General features: G+C 40.8%; 1 protein-coding gene across 4 annotated transcripts in view; it reads left to right on the forward strand.

The window, feature by feature from the left end:
- The window catches only part of LRRC20 (leucine rich repeat containing 20), a 772802-nt gene extending 752262 nt beyond the window's left edge, over nt 1-20540 (forward strand). For all 4 annotated transcript variants that reach the window (XR_011318505.1, XM_069753308.1, XM_069753310.1 and 1 more), the window contains exon 5: nt 20215-20540. Coding sequence is in view for 3 of the 4 variants with exons in the window: in XM_069753308.1 (XP_069609409.1) it covers nt 20215-20333 (119 nt within the window). In the remaining variant the exon portion in view is untranslated. The remainder of the gene's footprint in view (nt 1-20214) is intronic.
- The last annotated feature ends 910 nt before the right edge of the window (nt 20541-21450 follow it).

Here is a 21450-nt window from a genome sequence, read left to right on the forward strand (position 1 = left end):
TTTCCGCTTTTTACACTCTACTGAAACTGCCCTCACTAAAGTCTGTAATGATCTACTAACAGCTAAATCTAATGGTCACTACTCCATGCTAATTCTCTTCGATCTCTCCACAGCATTCGATACTGTGGATCATCAGCTCCTCCTCACTATGCTCCGCTCCATCAGCCTCAAGGACATCGTTCTCTCCTGGTTCTCCTCCTATCTCTTTGACCCCTCGTCACTGTATCTTTTACTGGTTCCACCTCCTCTCACCTTCCCCTTACTGTTGGGGTTCCTCAAGGATCAGTCCTAGGCCCCCTCCTCTTCTCTTTGTATACTGCCCCTATTGGACAAACAATCAGTAGATTTTGTTTCCAGTGCCATCTCTATGCTGATGACACCCAATTATACACTTCTTCTCCTGCCTGCCTTTTTAGAAAACACCTGTGATTGTCTTACTGCCAGTCATTACACTGGTTACCCATCCACTCAAGAATCCAGTACAAAACTATTACCCTCATCTACAAAGCACTCCATGGCTTAGCACCATCCTACATCTCCTCACTGGTCTCAGTCTACCACCCTACCCATGCTCTCTGTTCTGCTAATGACCTGAGGTTAGCATCCTCAATAATCAGAACCTCCCACTCCCATCTCCAAGACTTTTCATGTGCTTCGCCAATTCTTTGGAATGCACTGCCCAGGTTAATAAGATTAATCCCCAATCCCCATAGTTTTAAGCATGCCCTAAAAACGCATTTGTTCAGACTGGCCTACCGCCTCAACGCATTAACCTAACTATCCCTGTGTGGCCTGTTGTGAATTCTGTGGCAGAGCTCCCTCCTGTGGTCACAAGTGGTACTGCGGCTTCTGAGTTTCCTTCCTCAGGTGATGTGGTGAAGTCGTTAGGTGCTGCTCTATTTAACTCCACCTAGTGCTTTGATCCTGGCCTCCAGTCAATGTTCTAGTATTGGTCTTGCTTCCTCATGGATCGTTCCTGTGGCCTGGCTGCTCAGCATAAGCTAAGTTCTGCTTGTGTTTATTTTGTTGCTATATTTTCTGTCCAGCTTGCTTTTTGGGTTTTGCTTGCTTGCTGGAAGCTCTGAGACGCAGAGGGAGCACCTCCGTACCGTTAGTCGTGCGGAGGGTCTTTTTGCCCCTCTGCGTGGTTGTTTGTAGGTTTTTGTGTTGACCGCAAAGCTATCTTTCCTATCCTCGATCTATCCAGTAAGTCGGGCCTCACTTTGCTAAATCTATTTCATCTCTATGTTTGTATTTTCATCTTACTCACAGTCATTATATGTGGGGGGGCTGCCTTTTCCTTTGGGGAATTTCTCTGAAGCAAAGTAGGCTTATTTTTCTACCTTCAGGGCTAGCTAGTTTCTCAGGCTGTGCCCGAGGCGCCTAGGTCTGGTCAGGAGCGCTCCACGGCTACCTTTAGTGTGGTATTATAGGATTAGGGATTGCGGTCAGCAGAGTTTCCACGTCTCAGAGCTTGTCCTATGTTTTGTGGGTTTTGTCAGGTCACTTGTGTGTTCTGAACTTCAAGGTCCATAGTGGTTCTGAATTACCTAATCATAACAGTACTGGAGGCCAAAAGTACTAATGCTTCTCAATAGAAGGAAAAAAGAAGTTCTGAGACCATTTTTTTTTCTTTGCACTGTGTTTTGCCTTTTTTTTCCCCTAGACATTTGGGTAGTTCAGGACACAGGTGTAGTGATGGACATTAAAGGTCTGTCTTCATGTGTGGATCATCTCACTGCAAGAGTACAAAATATTCAAGACTTTGTGGTTCAGAATTCTATGTTAGAACCAAGAATTCCTATTCCTGATTTGTTTTCTGGAGATAGAACAAAATTTCTGAGTTTTAAAAATAATTGTAAACTGTTTCTGGCTTTGAAACCTCGCTCCTCTGGTGACCCAGTTCAACAAGTTAAGATCATTATTTCTTTATTACGTGGCGACCCTCAAGACTGGGCATTTTCCCTTGCGCCAGGAGATCCTGCATTATGTAATATTGATGCGTTTTTCCTGGCGCTCGGATTGCTGTACGATGAACCTAATTCGGTGGATAGGCAGAGAAAAATTTGCTGGCTCTGTGTCAGGGTCAGGATGAGATAGAGATTTATTGTCAGAAGTTTAGAAAGTGGTCCGTGCTCACTCAATGGAATGAAGGAGCGCTGGCAGCTATCTTCAGAAAGGGTCTTTCTGAAGCCCTTAAGGATGTCATGGTGGGATTTCCCATGCCTGCTGGTCTGAATGAGTCTATGTCTTTAGCCATTCAGATCGGTCGACGCTTGCGTGAGCGTAAATCTGTGCACCATTTGGCGGTATTATCCGAGCATAAACCTGAGCCTATGCAGTGTGATAGGACTTTGACCAGAGTTGAACGGCAAGAACACAGATGTCAGAATGGGCTGTGTTTCTACTGTGGTGATTCCACTCATGCTATCTCCGATTGTCCTAAGTGCACTAAGCGGTTCGCTAGGTCTGCCACCATTGGTACGGTACAGTAAAAATTTCTTTTGTCCGTTACTTTGATCTGCTCTTTGTCATCTTATTCTGTCATGGCATTTGTGGATTCAGGCGCTGCCCTGAATTTGATGGACTTGGAGTATGCTAGGCGTTGTGGGTTTTTCTTGGAGCCCTTGCAGTGTCCTATTCCATTGAGAGGAATTGATGCTACGCCTTTGGCCAAGAATAAGCCTCAGTACTGGACCCAGCTGACCATGTGCATGGCTCCTGCACATCAGGAGGATATTCGCTTTCTGGTGTTGCATAATCTGCATGATGTGGTCGTGTTGGGGTTGCCATGGCTACAAGTCCATAACCCAGTATTGGATTGGAAATCAATGTCTGTGTCCAGCTGGGGTTGTCAGGGGGTACATGGTGATGTCCCATTTCTGTCTATTTCGTCATCCACCCCTTCTGAGGTCCCAGAGTTCTTGTCTGATTACCGGGATGTATTTGATGAGCCCAAGTCCAATGCCCTACCTCCGCATAGGGATTGTGATTGTGCTATCGATTTGATTCCTGGTAGTAAGTTTCCTAAAGGTCGACTGTTTAATTTATCTGTACCTGAGCACGCCGCTATGCGGAGTTACGTGAAGGAGTCCTTGGAGAAGGGTCATATTCGCCCGTCATCATCGCCATTGGGAGCGGGGTTCTTTTTTGTGGCCAAGAAGGATGGTTCGCTGAGACCTTGTATAGATTACCGCCTTCTAAATAAAATCACGGTCAAATTTCAGTACCCCTTGCCGCTGCTATCTGATTTGTTTGCTCGGATCAAGGGGGCTAGTTGGTTCACCAAGGTAGATCTTCGTGGTGCGTATAATCTTGTGCGTATTAAGCGGGGCGATGAATGGAAAACTGCATTTAATACGCCCGAGGGCCATTTTGAGTACCTAGTTATGCCTTTCGGACTTGCCAATGCTCCATCGGTGTTTCAGTCCTTTATGCATGACATCTTCCGAGAGTACCTGGATAAATTCCTGATTGTATACTTGGATGATATTTTGGTCTTCTCGGATGATTGGGAGTCTCATGTGAAGCAGGTCAGAATGGTGTTCCAGGTCCTGCGTGCTAATTCTTTGTTTGTGAAGGGATCAAAGTGTCTCTTTGGTGTTCAGAAGGTTTCATTTTTGGGGTTCATTTTTTCCCCTTCTACTATAGAGATGGACCCTGTTAAGGTCCATGCCATCTATGATTGGACTCAGCCGACATCTCTGAAGAGTCTGCAAAAGTTCCTGGGCTTTGCTAATTTTTATCGTCGCTTCATCTGTAATTTTTCTAGTATTTCTAAACCATTGACCGATTTGACCAAGAAGGGTGCTGATGTGGTCAATTGGTCTTCTGCTGCTGTGGAAGCTTTTCAAGAGTTAAAACGTTGTTTTTCTTCTGCCCCTGTGTTGTGTCAACCAGATGTTTCACTTCCGTTCCAGGTCGAGGTTGATGCTTCTGAGATTGGAGCGGGGGCTGTTTTGTCGCAGAGAAGTACTGATTGCTCGGTGATGAAACCATGCGCCTTCTTTTCCAGGAAGTTTTCGCCTGCTGAGCGAAATTATAATGTTGGCAATCGAGAGTTGCTGGCCATGAAGTGGGCATTCGAGGAGTGGCGTCATTGGCTTGAAGGAGCTAAGCATCGCGTGGTGGTCTTGACTGATCACAAGAACTTGACTTATCTCGAGTCTGCCAAACGGTTGAATCTTAGACAGGCTCGTTGGTCGCTGTTTTTCTCCCGTTTTGACTTTGTGGTTTCGTACCTTCCGGGCTCTAAAAATGTGAAGGCGGATGCCCTGTCTAGGAGTTTTGTGCCCGACTCTCCGGGTTTGTCTGAGCCGGCGGGTATTCTCAAAGAGGGAGTAATTTTGTCTGCCATCTCCCCTGATTTGCGGCGGGTGCTGCAAAAATTTCAGGCTAATAAACCTGATCGTTGCCCAGCGGGGAAACTGTTTGTCCCTGATAGGTGGAAGAATAAAGTTATCTCTGAGGTTCATTGTTCGGTGTTGGCTGGTCATCCTGTAATCTTTGGTACCAGAGATTTAGTGGCTAGATCCTTTTGGTGGCCGTCTCTGTCGCGGGATGTGCGTTCTTTTGTGCAGTCCTGTGGGATTTGTGCTCGGGCTAAGCCCTGCTGTTCTCGTGCCAGTGGGTTGCTTTTGCCCTTGCCGGTCCCGAAGAGGCCTTGGACACATATCTCTATGGATTTTATTTCGGATCTCTCCGTCTCTCAAAAAATGTTGGTCATTTGGGTGGTTTGTGATCGCTTCTCTAAGATGATCCATTTGGTACCCTTGTCTAAATTGCCTTCCTCCTCTGATTTGGTGCCATTGTTCTTCCAGCATGTGGTTCATTTGCATGGCATTCCGGAGAACATCGTTTCTGACAGAGGTTCCCAGTTTGTTTCGAGGTTTTGGCGAGCTTTTTGTGCTAGGATGGGCATTGATTTGTCTTTTTCCTCGGCTTTCCATCCTCAGACTAATGGCCAGACCGAACGAACCAATCAGACCTTGGAAACATATCTGAGATGTTTTGTTTCTGCAGACCAGGATGATTGGGTGTCCTTTTTGCCGTTGGCTGAGTTCGCCCTTAATAATCGGGCCAGCTCGGCTACCTTGGTTTCGCCGTTTTTCTGCAACTCTGGGTTCCATCCTCGTTTCTCTTCAGGGCAGGTTGAGTCTTCGGACTGTCCTGGTGTGGATGCGGTGGTGGACAGGTTACAGTAGATTTGGACTCATGTAGTGGACAATTTGACCTTGTCCCAGGAGAAGGCTCAACGTTTCGCTAATCGCAGACGCTGTGTGGGTCCCCGACTTCGTGTTGGGGATTTGGTTTGGTTGTCATCTCGTCATATTCCTATGAAGGTTTCCTCTCTTAGGTTTAAGCCTCGTTTCATTGGTCCGTATAGGATTTCTGAGGTTCTTAATCCTGTGTCTTTTCGTTTGACCCTTCCGGATTCTTTTTCTATCCATAACGTGTTCCATAGGTCGTTGTTGCGGAGATACGTGGCACCTATGGTTCCATCTGTTGATCCTCCTGCCCCGGTTTTGGTGGAGGGGGAGTTGGAGTATATTGTGGAGAAGATTTTGGATTCTCATGTTTCGAGACGGAAACTCCAGTATCTGGTTAAGTGGAAGGGTTATGGTCAGGAAGATAATTCCTGGGTCTTTGCCTCTGATGTCCATGCTGCCGATCTTGTTCGTGCCTTTCATGTGGCTCATCCTGGTCGGCCTGGGGGCTCTGGTGAGGGTTCGGTGACCCCTCCTCAAGGGGGGGTGCTGTTGTGAATTCTGTGGCAGAGCTCCCTCCTGTGGTCACAAGTGGTACTGCGGCTTCTGAGTTTCCTTCCTCAGGTGATGTGGTGAAGTCGTTAGGTGCTGCTCTATTTAACTCCACCTAGTGCTTTGATCCTGGCCTCCAGTCAATGTTCTAGTATTGGTCTTGCTTCCTCATGGATCGTTCCTGTGGCCTGGCTGCTCAGCATAAGCTAAGTTCTGCTTGTGTTTATTTTGTTGCTATATTTTCTGTCCAGCTTGCTTTTTGGGTTTTGCTTGCTTGCTGGAAGCTCTGAGACGCAGAGGGAGCACCTCCGTACCGTTAGTCGGTGCAGAGGTTCTTTTTGCCCCTCTGCGTGGTTGTTTGTAGGTTTTTGTGTTGACCGCAAAGCTATCTTTCCTATCCTCAATCTATCCAGTAAGTCGGGCCTCACTTTGCTAAATCTATTTCATCTCTATGTTTGTATTTTCATCTTACTCACAGTCATTATATGTGGGGGGCTGCCTTTTCCTTTGGGGAATTTCTCTGAGGCAAGGTAGGGTTATTTTTCTACCTTCAGGGCTAGCTAGTTTCTCAGGCTGTGCCCGAGGCGCCTAGGTCTGGTCAGGAGCGCTCCACGGCTACCTTTAGTGTGGTATTATAGGATTAGGGATTGCGGTCAGCAGAGTTTCCACGTCTTAGAGCTCGTCCTATGTTTTGTGGGTTTTGTCAGGTCACTTGTGTGTTCTGAACTTCAAGGTCCATTGTGGTTCTGAATTACCTAATCATAACAGTGGCCCATAAAAAAAAATTATAAAAAAACCCTTAAACCTTAATCAGGTTCCTCACATCATGTTCTCATACATTTCATGCAGTTAATAGCTCTCTGTGTCTCTACTGTTACATACTTAGGCTGTTAACTAGTGTTGAGCGATACCGTCCGATACTTGAAAGTATCGGTATCGGATAGTATCGGCCGATACCCGAAAAATATCGGATATCGCCGATACCGATATCCGATACCAATACAAGTCAATGGGACATCAAGTATCGGAAGGTATTCTCATGGTTCCCAGGGTCTGAAGGAGAGGAAACTCTCCTTCAGGCCCTGGGATCCATAGGGATCTGGAAAATAAAGAATTAAAATAAAAAATATTGATATGCTCACCTCTCCGGCGGCCCCTGGACTTCACGCTGCTATCCGGGAGGCTTCTTTGTTTAAAAAGCGCGCCTTTCGGACCGGTGAATGACGTCCCGGCTTCTGATTGGTCGCGTGCCGCCCATGTGACCGGCACGCGACCAATCAGAAGCCGCGACGTCATTCTCATTCACAAAACTGCTAATTATAGGAATTGAGGACCTGCGAATGACGTCGCGGCCTCTGATTGGTCGCGTGCCGGTCACATGGGCGGCACGCGACCAATCAGAAGCCGGGACGTCATTCACCGGTCCGAAAGGCGCGCTTTTTAAACAAAGAAGCCTCCCGGATAGCAGCGTGAAGTCCAGGGGCCGCCGGAGAGGTGAGCATATCAATATTTTTTATTTTAATTCTTTATTTTCCACATCCCTATTGATTCGATACCGATACCCGATATCACAAAAATATCGGATCTCGGTATCGGAATTCCGATACCGCAAATATCGGCCGATACCCGATACTTGCGGTATCGGAATGCTCAACACTACTGTTAACTGGTTCATGCAGCTTTACATGAACACCCGATCCTTACACTGTGGCTGGTCCGAACAACGAAAGCAATTGTTACCATCCACCTCTCGTGTCTCCCTTTTTCCTATAGATTGTAAGTTTACGAGCAGGGCCCTCACTCCCATTGGTATCTATTTTGAACTGTGATTTTTGTTACGCTCTATTGTCTGTACAAATCCCCTCTATAATTTGTAAAGCGCTGCGGAATATGTTGGCGCTATATAAATGAAATTATTATTATTGTTCTTTTGCCCATATTAATCTTTTCCTTTTATTAGCCAGTCTCAGATATGGCTTTTTCTTTGCCACTCTGCCCTGAAGGCTAGCATCCCGGAGTTGCCTCTTCACTGTAGACGTTGACACTGGTGTTTTGCATGTACTATTTAATGAAGCTGCCAGTTGAGGACCTGTGAGGCATCGATTTCTCAAACTACAGACTCTAATATGCTTGTCTTGTTGCTCAGTTGTGCAGCAGGGCCTCCCACTTCTCTTTCTACTCTGGTTAGAGCCTGTTTGTCCTCTCCTCTGAAGGGAGTAGTACACAACATTGTAGGAAATCTTCAGTTCCTTGGCAATTTCTCGCATGGAATAGCCTTCATTTCTAAGAACAAGAATAGACTGTTGAGTGTCACATGAAAGTTCTTTTTTTCTGGCCATTTTGAGAGTTTAATGGAACCAACAAATGATAATGCTCCAGATTCTCAGCTAGCTCAAAGGAAGGTCAGGTTCATAGGTTCTCTAATCAGCCAAATAGTTTTTAGCTGTGCCAACATACTTGCACAAGGGTTTTCAATGGTATTCTAACCATCCATTAACCTTCTTACACAGTTAGTAAACACAAAGTACCAGAAGAACACTGGAGTGATGGTTATTGGAAATGGGCCTCTATACACCTATGAAGATATTGCATTACAAACCAGACGTTTCCAGCTAGAATAGTCATTTACCACATTATCAATGTATAGTGTATTTCTGAATCATTTAATGTTAGCTTCATTGTAAAAAACCTTTTAAATATAAGGAAATTTATAAGTGGCCCTAAACTTTTGAACGGTAGTGTACCTTCGTCTCCTCCACTTACTAATTGCTTGCTGCAGTATTGACAAAATCAGTGTTTTATTTGCTGCAGGCCTACCAGTTCTCGGAATGTTGAGATCTGTATAACCCCACCCACACCACTGATTGACAGTACACTGTGCATAGGCAGAAAACAGACATAGCAGCAGATTTTCTATTCCTTTAGTTGTAATGTACTTTTGATAAAACTTTTATCTGAATTGCAGCAAGTAGCCCATTATTTGATACATCACTGGAATTAAAGGATCTCTATCTTTACATTATGCTTCTCTCAGATTAGGTGGCAAAAACTTGTAACAGATTCCCTTTAACAGGATTCAATTAATTTATTTGCTGTAATAAGGCATTTTATTAGACTGTTTCTCTGTTACAACTAAAGGTGCACGAGAACGTTACCAATATTTATGAGCGTGAAAGTAAAGCTGTCTGATACATGTTAATCACTGTCCCATTGGGACGTTACTAAAATAATAGGCTCATTAACCCCTTAGTGACCGAGCCAAATTTTTGAAATCTGACCAGTGTCACTTTATGTGGTAATAACTCTGCAACGCTTCAACAAATCCCAGTGATTTTGAGATTGTTTTTTCGTGACACATTCTACTTTATGATAATGGTAAATTTAGTTCAACATTTTTTGTGTTTATTTATAAAAAAAATCAAAAATTTGAGAAAAATGTTAAAAAATTAGCAATTTTCTAAATTTGAATGATTATCCCTTTAATCCAGATAGTCATACAACAGCAAACCATTAATAAATAACATTTCCCACATGTCTGCTTTACATCAGGACCATTTGTAAAATGTTATTTTATTTTGTTAGCATTTTAGGAGGTTTAAAAATGTAGCAGCAATTTTTCATTTTTTCAAAGAAATTTACAAAATTTATTTTTTTAGGGACTTATCCATGTTTGAAGTGACTTTAGGGGTCCCATATATTGGGAAACCCCCAAACGTGATACCATTTTAAAAACAGCACCCCTAAACATATTGAAAACTGCTGTCAGGTAGTTTATTAACCCTTCAGGTGCTTTACAGGAATTAATGCAAAGTGGTATGACAGAAATGAAAATGTGTATTTTTACCACCTAAATATTGCTAACTTCTAAACAGATTACTACAACCGTCAGACTCTAAGGCCGCTATTTGGTCATGAATTGCCATGGCAAACATCAGGACCGCAAAATCATGATCTGAGGGCACCAATTGGGATAAAGAGGAAGCCCCCACGCTCTGTTAACCATTTATAATGATGTAGTCACTATTGACAGCAGCATCTAAGGGGTTAAACAGATTTAGAAGGTGCAAATACTGATCGTGGCTGGTGCAGCAAGTTGTCAGCTATAGTGTACAGCCGACAGATGATGGATTGTCATCTGTATGGGGATACTATTCTCTTATATCTAAGGTCAGTTAAAAGACGTATTGGCGGTCATTAAGGGGTTAAACCACTTGATTTAGATGGCGTTTAATAAATTTTACGACATTGGAAATATAAAAACTTCAGTGTGATAAGCATGGGACACATCCATTACTTAACTCAATTCTTGAAATATACTAGCTTTTTATTTAGCAGATGAATTGGAGACAGATCTCAGTTGTGGTTTTTTTCACACATTCAAGGAATATGTTATCGTGAATTTAGTGTGAAATTTCAGTTTGCTATTAATAACATTTGTACTTTAAACCAGAGCCAGAAGTGGATCCACAAGAAAGAGTAACTCTCTTTAATATCCACTTTTGTGTTTGCCTGCAGCAAAAACTCCGCAAAAACTGCATATGTGATTGAAGTCTTATATGTGCACACAATATCTTTTCAGCTGATTCCACCTGGAGCACACCTGAAAAATTTCTGTAAAAGCACGGCAAAAAATAAACACCGTACACAGCAATGTAAAAATGAGATTGATGTTCACATGTTTAGTCTTTTGTTACTTCTCTTCGCTGCTTCAGGCTTCAGAAATAGTGAAGTGTTTAAAAGAAGAAACAAACGCATTCTTTGGACGACTTCCAGTAGGCAGCCACTCATGACTGTATGACTGTTTTTTTGGTTCGAGTGCTGTCTGTAATAAAACACACCGCACTTGGACCAATGTTATTCAATGGGGCAGTGCGAGTTATTTCAGGCACCAAATCTACATATCAAAAATAAATCATAGCATGCACTAGTTTCTTTGCCTGATACTCGCCAAAGTCTATGGGTGCATGAAAAAAAAAATAGATTCCGTACTTATAGCATCCAATTTTTATGGATGCACTACAATTCTGTAATATAGGAATCTGTAAATGGTCTTGAAAATGACTAATAGCCGCTGCTGTAAAAAGAAGGATTGCAAACAGATGGAAAGTGAGAAAAAAAACTCATCCAAGTTTTCTGGATGAAACTGTAATAATTTTTTATATGGCCCTGTGAGCGTGGCGTCTCAGACCGCTGGGATTTTCCTGAAGTGGACTAGAAAAACCTCAGTTCTGGTGCTAGAAAAAAAAAAACATCCTGTGCACATACTCTTAGGTGAAAATTTTATGTACAGGTTTTTGTTGAATTTTTTTGAGCAGTTTTTGAGCCAAAGCAATGATCCAGAAAGGAGAAGTATAAATCATTCCTGCAAAGTTCCCATTCCTCTTTGACACATTTTTGGCTTTGACTCCAAAAACTGTATTTGTGATTCCAGACTAAGTATATTCTTGTGGTGTCTACTGTCCAGTTGGTAAATCCATGCTCTCTTAGGGGCGCAAATTGTCTTGATCCCATTTCCAACATATGGCAGATCACTGCGGTTACATGCTATGATTACTAGGGACCTTGGTAGTAATTAGATGGCGATGGCAGTAATTGCAAATTGCAGATGGTTTGCCAAGGTAGAATCTTCTTACTGTCATCTCTGTGAAACTCTCCAAAATGCATTTCAGCGTTCACTACAATTTATATTTGATTAAATCCCATCCACTTTGCTGGTTCTTTAATATGTTTTAGATTTTCCTGATATAAAAATCTGCAGCTTAATTATGCTCTTAGGATAATTTGGGATTGTTACCATGTTCATTGTCTAATCAACCAAAGTGCTTGAGTTACATATTGTTCTTTCATCCAATATTTCTATAAATTAACCCAGATCACTGATTCTGAACTGGTATTATGAACTATGATCTTTTTCTTTATATGCACAGCCTAAAGAAAGAGAGCGACCATTTCTAAAAGAAAGTAACCATTTTTTTTATCATTTTATACAACCCCTTTAAGATATAAATTTGAAAACTAAATTCAGATATAAAGTGTTATTTTTTTGACAATTCAGTTTGCTTGATGCGATTAGATATCATTTCAACTGATTTCTTTTCATGTTTTCTCAATAGTAAAATCTGGATTGGCATGAATGCTATTGAAAGACCATTTTAAACCACAGTTTTTGAAAGGCCTTAGGAAAATGCTTCATTATAGTTCATATTTAAATCACAAAATGTCTTTGCGCTATTGTCTATTGTTACAATATGTCCATGTCCAGAATGTGAGCTTCACTGTATATAATACATGTGCACAATGCTAGAAAGTCAAGTCTAACTCCGAGGAACAAAAGCTCGCCTTCAATGTTAATGATCCTAATAATTACAGATGCTTCTCACTTTATCCATTGAAGATTTTTTTTAATACATTTCATCCTTTTCTTTTCTACTGTTCTTTTGAAACCACTTCTCACAAAGAGAGTCAGATGAGGACAAAAAATTGAAGTCTCATTCCATTTCCCTGTAATGGCAAGAGTCTCCAACTATCAGCATAGAAAGTATAACATCAAGGATAAGGGTCTGTTTATGTAAGTTTCACATACATAGACATTTTGAGCTCCATATTTGGAGATTTCTTTCAAGGGACCAATGTCAACCATCTATTAGACATTTGTCTCTTGTCAATTCTTCAAAACCAATTGTTTTCACATTCCCACAGAGACTTATCGGATTATTGGCAATTGTCTCTGGTCTTCTGGTTTCTTGCAAGACATGGGATCCAGTTAGCATTTGTATTGGTGTGGCTTACACACTAAATTTAGAGCAAAAATGAGATATGCACGTGGTCTTTTTTCAAAGTCACATAATATTTCACGTCATGCAATCAAATGGATCATTTGAAGGAATATGGTACCATTCTATATATACCTAAAGCAGGTCAAGCTAAAAGAAGTGACCAGGAAGGATGGACCGAACTCTAACTATGAAGGTTTTAAAGCTTTCATGTCGAGTGGGTACTATCCAGCTTCAGGTTTCTGTGACTGCTGCACCTGAACTGATTACAAAAAAGTTGATAAGTTTTGGGTAGGGTTACAATAAAATAGTTTTCTATTACAATCTGATAATGATAAATAAACATTCAAACTATTATCTTTACATTCTTATGATTAAAAAGTGTATCCTAAAAAATGCAATGTAATAAAGAAGAATATGAAAAGATCTTTCACTAGGTGCCAGAATACATTCCTCATGGATAAAATGTGCAGCCTAAAGTATGCACAACTCTAATACTGTATGTTTTTTTACACTTGTGCTTACCTACATGTTTTTTATCCCACATATTTTGGAATATTTCTTTGATGCTGTCTTTGTGCATGGGTTTTAGCTTTTAAGGGATACAACATGGCCAAAAAATGTCACATTGCTTTGGAGATGACTTACATTGAAACTGATTTGGTCAAGGACATTGTTGACTTGCTTCCCAAAATCCAACATTGTAGGATTTGTTTTTCCAATAGTCATATTGCAATCATGGTAACGTAACCTCATGGACAATCATATTGCAATAAAATACTGCAATCTCCATGGCTCACAACAACTATCACTGTGTAACTCTTGTTTTACTTACGCAGGCAATAGATGAATTCTGTAGGCTGCAAATAAGCTCCCACAATTTCTGCCTCATTATGGTAAAGACCATAAAGTTAAAATACAATGTGTGGGTAGTTTCACAATCTGAATGTTGCTTTTGGGCAATTTTAAAGCAAATACTGCTGCAGCAAAATGTCATCGGGTGAATCAGTAGGACAGAGGATGTATTTGTGCCAGCATATTTTTGTTTTTTAGTCACTGGCATTTTTTTTTTCCAACTTAATGTTTTCTACGTGTTGTGTTATTGTTTGCATAGATGTTACCATAGGTTTTTCTGTAGAATAAAATAAAAAAACACAGAAATGCATTTATTTAAAAAAATTCATTAAAAAGCAGGTAAATAGTATATGTTCTTCACCTTGCCAGAAAATACTCTTCTTGTAAAAGAAACCTATGACTGTTTTGATAATAGCTTTTGTCTTGGGTGAAGTATGTTCTATACTATTGTGAAATGCTTATAACACATAGCTTAGACTAATGGAGGCCAAGTTTTGAAGTGATCCATAAAAAATAAACTTTATTCAATGACACGTTAAAAAATTCTTAAAAAAGCAAAATATAAAACAGAGGACGCTAGTATGACTACATAAATAAAATATACAGTGTGTATATAAAAAGATATGAAGGTACAGAGACTGAAGTTGATATATTGCACTATCCCAAAGTATCAGAAGCTTATTCATAAATAAAATATCATAAAATACTGTGTTCCTTCATTTGAGTATTCATCAGACAAATTTGATTTACAGTACTGGGGGGTGATTACATTTTAATCCCTTTACCCCCAAGGGTGGTTTGCACGTTAATGACCAGGCCAATTTTTAGAATTCTGACCACTGTCCCTTTATGAGGTTATAACTCTGGAATGTTTCCATCGATCCACCTAATTCTGACATTGTTTTCTCGTGACATATTGTACTTCAAGATAGTGGTAACATTTCTTTGATATGAATTGCGCTGATTTGTGAAAAAAAGCGAAAATTTAGAAAATTTCGCAATTTTCCAAATTTGAATTTTCATGCCCTTAAATCACAGAGATATGTCACACAAAATACTTAACATGTAACATTTCCCACATGTCTACTTTACATCAGTACAATTTTGGAACCAAAATTTTTTTTGGGGTAGGCAGTTATAAGGGTTAAATTTGACCAGTGATTTCTCATTTTTACAACACCATTTTTTTTAGGGACCACATCACATTTGAAGTCACTTTACAGGATCGATATGATAGAAAATACCCAAATTGACACAATTCTAAAAACTGCACCCCTCAAAGTGCTCAATACCACATTCAAGAAGTTTATTAACCCTTCAGATGCTTCATAGAGATTTTTGGAATGTTTTAAAAAAATTGACATTTAACTTTTTTGACAAAAAATTTACTTCAGATCTAATTTGTTTTATTTTACCAAGGGTAACAGGAGAAATTGGACCCCAAAAGTTGTGCAATTTGTCCTGAGTACGTTGATATCCCATATATGCAGGTAAACCACTGTTTGTGCGCATGGCAGAGCTCAGAAGGGATGGAGCGCCATTTGACTTTTGAATACAAAATTGGCTGGAATTGAGATCGGATGCCATGTCGGGTTTGGAGAGCCCCTGATGTGCCTAAACAGTGGAAACCCCCTAGAAGTCACACCATTTTGGAAACTAGAGCCCATATGGAACTTATCTAGATGTGTGGTGAGCACTTTGAACCCCCAAGTGCTTCACAGAAGTTTATAACGTAGAGCCATGAACATAAAAGATCATATTTTTTCCACAAAAGTAATCTTTTCACCCCAGTTTTTTATTTTCCCAAGGGTAACAGGAGAAATTGGACCCCAAAAGTTGTTGTGCAATTTATACTGATTACGCTGGTACCACATATGTGGGGGTAAACCACTGTTTTGGCACATGGCAGATCTCGGAAGGGAAGAAGCACTGTTTGACTTTTTCAATGCAGAACTGGCTGGAATTGAGATCAGACACCATGTTGCGTTTGGAGAGCCCCTGATGTGCCTAAACAGTGGAAACCCCCAATTCTAACTCCAACCCTAACCCCAACACACTCCTAACCCTAATCCCTACCCTAACCATAACTCTAACACACCCCTAACCCTAATCCCAACCCTAACCCTAATCCCAACCTTAACCCTAATACCAACTCTAATTCAAACCCTAACCCCAACTCTAGCCCCAACCCTAACCCTAACTTTAGCCCCAACCCTAACTTTAGCCCTAACCCTAATGGGAATATTGAAATTAATACATTTTTTTATATTATTATTTTTCCCTAACTAAGGGGGTGATAAAGTTGGGATTTATTTACTATTTTTAGTGGGTTTCTATGTTTGGTAGCTGTCACACACTAAAAGACGCTTTTTATTGCAAAAAATAGTTTTTGCATCACCACATTTTGAGAGCTATAATTTTTCCATATTTTGGCCCACAGAGTCATGTGAGGTCCTGTTTTTTGTGGGAAGAGTTGACGTTTTTATTGGTACCAGTTCCGATTTTTGGGAGTCAGAATGAGCAAAAACCAGCAGTTCATGAATTTCTTTGAGGGGGAGGCGTTTACACCATTCCGCTTTTAGTAAAATTGATAAAGGCAGTTTTATTCTTTGAGTCAGAACGATTACAGCTATATCTCATTTATATTATTTTTTTATGTTTTGGCACTTTTATATAATAAAAACTATTTTATGGAAAAAATAATTGGCTTTGCATCGCTTTATTCTGACAGCTATAACTTTTTTATTTTTTGCTGGTTACGCTGTCCGGTGGCTTGTTTTTTGCGGGAAAAGATGCCATTTTCAGCGGTACCATGTTTATTTATATCCGTCTTTTTGATCGCATGTTATTCCACTTTTTGTTCGGTGGTATGATGATAAAGCATTGTTTTTGCCTTGTTTTTTTATGGGGTTCACTAAAGGGGTTATAGGTCGGGTCGTTACGGATGCGTCGATACCAAATACGTGTAATCTTATTGTTTAGATTTTTCTTTCATTCAAATATTTATTTAGTGATCAAATACATATTGATTTTGTTATTATTATTTTTTATATTTTTACAATTATTATTTTTTTTTTAATTTCATTCCAACTTTTACACTGTGTCCCACTATGTCTCCGATCCAAAGGCAGAAGGGCTGTCGCAGGGTTCCGGGGGTTAAAGTGCTGGGAGCAGTTTGTAACCGCTCCTGGTACTTAGTGCCGGGTGTCAGCTGTGAGAATCAGCTGATACCCGGCTGCAATCAGCCACGCTCCCCCCATGAGTTTGGCTGATAGCTCATGACGTACTATCCTGTCCATGGTCAGACGGGCCCAGGGCACATGGATAGGATAGTACGTCGGATGTCATAAAGGGTTAAAGTGAAAATAAACTGGTACTAGTATTCAATACAGACATGAAAATCAGTTATCTAGCAGAAATAGTTTTTATGGATATAGGTAAGCGCTATGTGTATCCCCTCTATTATGAGAATAGTGCTGATAATGAGAATCCATGGTAGATTTTCTATAAACTACTTTCCGTATGTAAACTCCCAGACTGGGTAATAACAAGGTAATTCGGTAATACTTACATAAGAATCCTGGAGTCAGTCATGCCACATGAGCGTCCCCTCACATTCATGTGGCACTACTGACTCCAGGATTCTTATGTAGGTATTACCAATTTTAATTTTTTTAAATTGTTTTATTTTGAATTGGGCAAATGGGGAGTGATTTGAAATTTTATATATTTTTAGATTTTAAAACATTTTACTGGCTTCAATAGTCTCCATGATTGTGATCACCCGGGCTGCAGCCCTGCTCTATGTAGCAGAAATGCTCACTTGCTATGAGTGCCGACCACTGGGCATAGCGATCTGGCAATGACAACCGCAGGGGTCTCCTGCAGACCCCGGGTTGTCATGCCAAACCATTGGCGACCCGTAGTCATGTGACACAGGTGCCGATGGGTATGGTTAATGGCGCGCTTCCTGCATGTGCATGTTAAATGTCGCTGTCAGATTGACAGTGATATTTAACATGTTAACAGCCAAGGGTGGATCGTGATTCCACCCGTGGCTGTTAGGGGCACATGACAGCTGATCAGATTAGCTGTCATGTGCCAGAAAAGGTGAGGGCTTCGACAATGAGCCTGCATCAAACAGGGGAAGGTGTCCAATGGCAGATATATAGGACATTGGACACTAATGGGTTAAAAACACCTGTCACTGGGTCAATAGTGACCATGTTTTGCTTTTCTTTTTTTCCAAGTGTGTTTTGGTAGGGAGCTACTCTGATCTAAAGCACCCTCTTCAAAGTATTTATCCTCTTAACCTATTCATGAAGGCTAAACTGCGTTTGAGTGTCTGCCTCCAGTAGGCATACACTCCTGAAAATGATGCATGTCAGAGTGCATGTTTGCTCTGCCGGCACCATTATAGTCTATGGCCCATTGGTGCACATGTCTTAATCTCGTTTTGCAGGTGGTTCAGATGTAAACCCCCGACAGGGCCACTGAACGGGTGCATAAATGCAATGTGAAAGCACCTTAGGCTGCAGGAAACAGCAAAGAAATAGTAAAATCCAGCATTCCAAATGTAGAGAGAAACTTCAGTTTATTCTTCCAAGATAAGAGAATCACAGTGTGACAAAACAGGTTACAGAAAAGCGCTTTTTCAGATGGTTCTGATGGTTTTGAGCATGACAGAGATGCTCTTAATCATAGATTATAAATCGTCACATCATAAATACCTGAACTGCCATAGATCACAGGAGATGTTCACATTAGCCCATTTAATAACATAGATTACCTAAAGTTGCTTTGCCTGTTTTATAGAGAATTTACACACATATACAGTTGTGGCCAAAAGTATTGACACCCCTGCAATTCTGTCAGATAATACTCAGTTTCTTCCCGAAAATGATTGCAAACACAAATTCTTTGTTATTATTATCTTCATTTAATTTGTCTTAAATGAAAAAAAACAAAAAGAATTGTCCTAAAGCCAAATTGGATATAATTCCACACCAAACATAAAAAAGAGGGTGGGCAAAAGTATTGGCACTGTTTGAAAAATCATGTAATGCCTCTCTAATTTGTGTAATTAACAGCACCTGTAACTTACTTGTGGCACCTAACAGGTGTTGGCAATAACTAAATCACTCTTGCAGCCAGTTGACAGGGATTAAAGTTGACTCAACCTCTGTCCTGTGTCCTTGTGTGTACCACATTGAGCATGGAGAAAAGAAAGAAGACCAAAGAACTGTCTGAGGACTTGAGAAACCAAATTGTGAGGAAGCATGAGCAATCTCAAGGCTACAGGTCCATCTCCAAAGACCTGAATGTTCCTGTGTCTACCGTGCGCAGTGTCATCAAGAAGTTTAAAGCCCATGGCACTGTGGCTAACCTCCCTAGATGTGGACAGAAAAGAAAAATTGACAAGAGATTTAAACGCAAGATTGTGCGGATGTTGGATAAAGAACCTTGACTAACATCCAAACAAGTTCAAGCTGCCCTGCAGTCCGAGGGTACAACAGTGTCAACCCATACTATCCGTCGGCGTCTGAATGAAAAGGGACTGTATGGTAGGAGACCCAGGAAAACCCCACTTTATACCCCGAGACATAAAAAAGCCAGGCTGGAGTTTGCCAAAACTTACCTGAAAAAGCCTAAAACGTTTTGGAAGAATGTTCTCTGGTCAGATGATACAAAAGTAGAGCTTTTGGGGAAAAGGCATCAACATAGAATTTACAGGAGAAAAAAAGAGGCATTCAAAGAAAAGAGCACGGTCCCTACAGTCAAACATGGCAGAGGCTCCCTGATGTTTTGGGGTTGCTTTTCCTGCCCCTGGCACTGGACTGCTTGACCATGTTCATTGCATAATGAAGTCTGAAGACTACCAACAAATTTTGCAGCATAATGTAGGGCTCAGTGTGAGAAAGCTGGGTCTCCCTCAGAGGTCTTGGGTCTTCCAGCAGGACAATGACCCAAAACACTTCAAAAAGCACTAGAAAATGGTTTGAGAGAAAGCACTGGAGACTTCTAAGGTGGCCAGCAATGAGTCAAGACCTGAATCCCATAGAACACCTGTGGAGAGATCTAAAAATGGCAGTTTGGAGAAGGCACCCTTCAAATATCAGGGACCTGGAGCAGTTTGCCAAAGAAGAATGGTCTAAAATTCCAGCAGAGCATTGTAAGAAACTCATTGATGGTTACTGGAAGCGGTTGGTCGCAGTTATTTTGGCTAAAGGTTGTGCAACGAAGTATTAGGCTGAGGGTGCCAATACTTTTGTCTGGCCCATTTTTGGAGTTTTGTGTGAAATGATCAATGTTTTGCTTTTTGCTTCATTCTCTTTTGTGTTTTTTCATTTAAGACAAATTAAATAAAGATAAAAATACCAAAGAATTTGTGATTGCAATCATTTTCAGGAAGAAACTGAGTATTATCTGACAGAATTGCGGGGGTGTCAATACTTTTGGCCACAATTGTATACCTGAAAATGTAATTTTCAAATATGCTAATGAAAGGGGGCCCACATGCTGTTTAAGCACTGGGAAATTATCGGATGTCTGTCTAGTTACAGATTATATACTCAAAAGATTATATGAAATCTTGTGTGTTTGGTTTGGGACATTGAACTGACTCATAAGGTGTTCCATTTATTTTTTATGTTTCTCAGTATTAATAATTAATATTGGCTGAATATTCTCGTTAGCTGATGCTCTGAAACAAGAAAAGGTAAATTTAGAACATGATCTTACTGTTGTTAATTGTAAAAAAAAGTTCAAATGAATGTGTCTTCCTAATAAATACACATTTCCTTATTTTCTCTGTTTCTGTTTTCTAGATATTCCTATTGAGACTTTGAAGAGTTTGCCAAGACTATCAAGTGTGAACCTCAAGCTTAACCCAATAAATAAAGATGCCTTAAACCTTTGCGGCATTAAATTTGAACTGCTTCTGTAAAGTACAGAAGATGGGATATTGGCCTCACCCTGGATTCATGCCTTCCAGTCTGCAGCTCTGCCCGAATATCCCTTCTTATCAGAAAACCTATGTGAAATTGCTAAATCAATCATTTTAAATTATGGGTGCGCTTTCTCCTCAAGATTGCTGATTGGTTATATGGGTTGTTTTGATTAAATAGCTGCTTTAACAAAAGCATTACAAAAATTGTTTGATGTGTCTTCCTTTTGGTTAATATTGCAGATAAAACTTTCCTGCTTGAGTCCAGGAGAACAGATACCTTCCTTTCTGGGTAGCAGCAGAAAAATTGTAGTAAAGTTTTACCTTCTTAAAAGCATTTTTGCAGCTGTGTGAGAAGTATATAGAACTACTGTATATAGTCATGCATCTATGTGATTTTCACAAATATCCAACTACACGTGTGACTTATGACTTTGATATTCAGTTTTTGTCCTACCTACATCATGGATAGGTATGCATATACTTCATGAGTACTAAGGTCAGCTATCTTTTCCCTAGTACCAGAGAATGCGTGACATCCTTATTATGTCAAAAGTGCTTATTATAAGTGATCCTAATGGTTCCTGAAAGGGCCAAATATAATACCAAAATCAGCCTCCAGTTTCCAGGCTATTGGATCTCGATATGCATACAGTGGTGTATCTACCGAGTGGCCAGAGGGGCGGTCACCCCAGGACCTGCCCTCTGAGGGGCCCACCAAGAGCTATGCTACTGTTAACTGTATAGGTGTGTGCAACGTGCTCATACAGCTAAAGTCTGTGGCACTGCAGCAGATCAGGGATCAGGCCCGTGAGCAGTGGGGGCCTAGCACCGGGCCCACGCCTATCATCGAAAGTTCAACTGTATCCGCTGGATGCTGGTACAGTTGAAAGCAATGATGAGAGAGGGAGTGCCCCCCTTCCATCATTCCACCTTTGCTTCTGATGTCACTGATTCACACACTGACAGTGGGCGCGATTACATCACTATAAAGACCTATAGGAAGTAGAGGCCTATGGTGAGTACATTATACTATATTGAAGCCTATGTGGAGTTCATTATAATATATAGAGGCCTATGGGGTGCATTATACTATATAGAGGCCTATTGGGAGTGC

The sequence above is a fragment of the Ranitomeya imitator genome, chromosome 2 (assembly GCF_032444005.1).
Source record: "Ranitomeya imitator isolate aRanImi1 chromosome 2, aRanImi1.pri, whole genome shotgun sequence".
NCBI classification, from domain to species: Eukaryota; Metazoa; Chordata; class Amphibia; order Anura; family Dendrobatidae; genus Ranitomeya; species Ranitomeya imitator.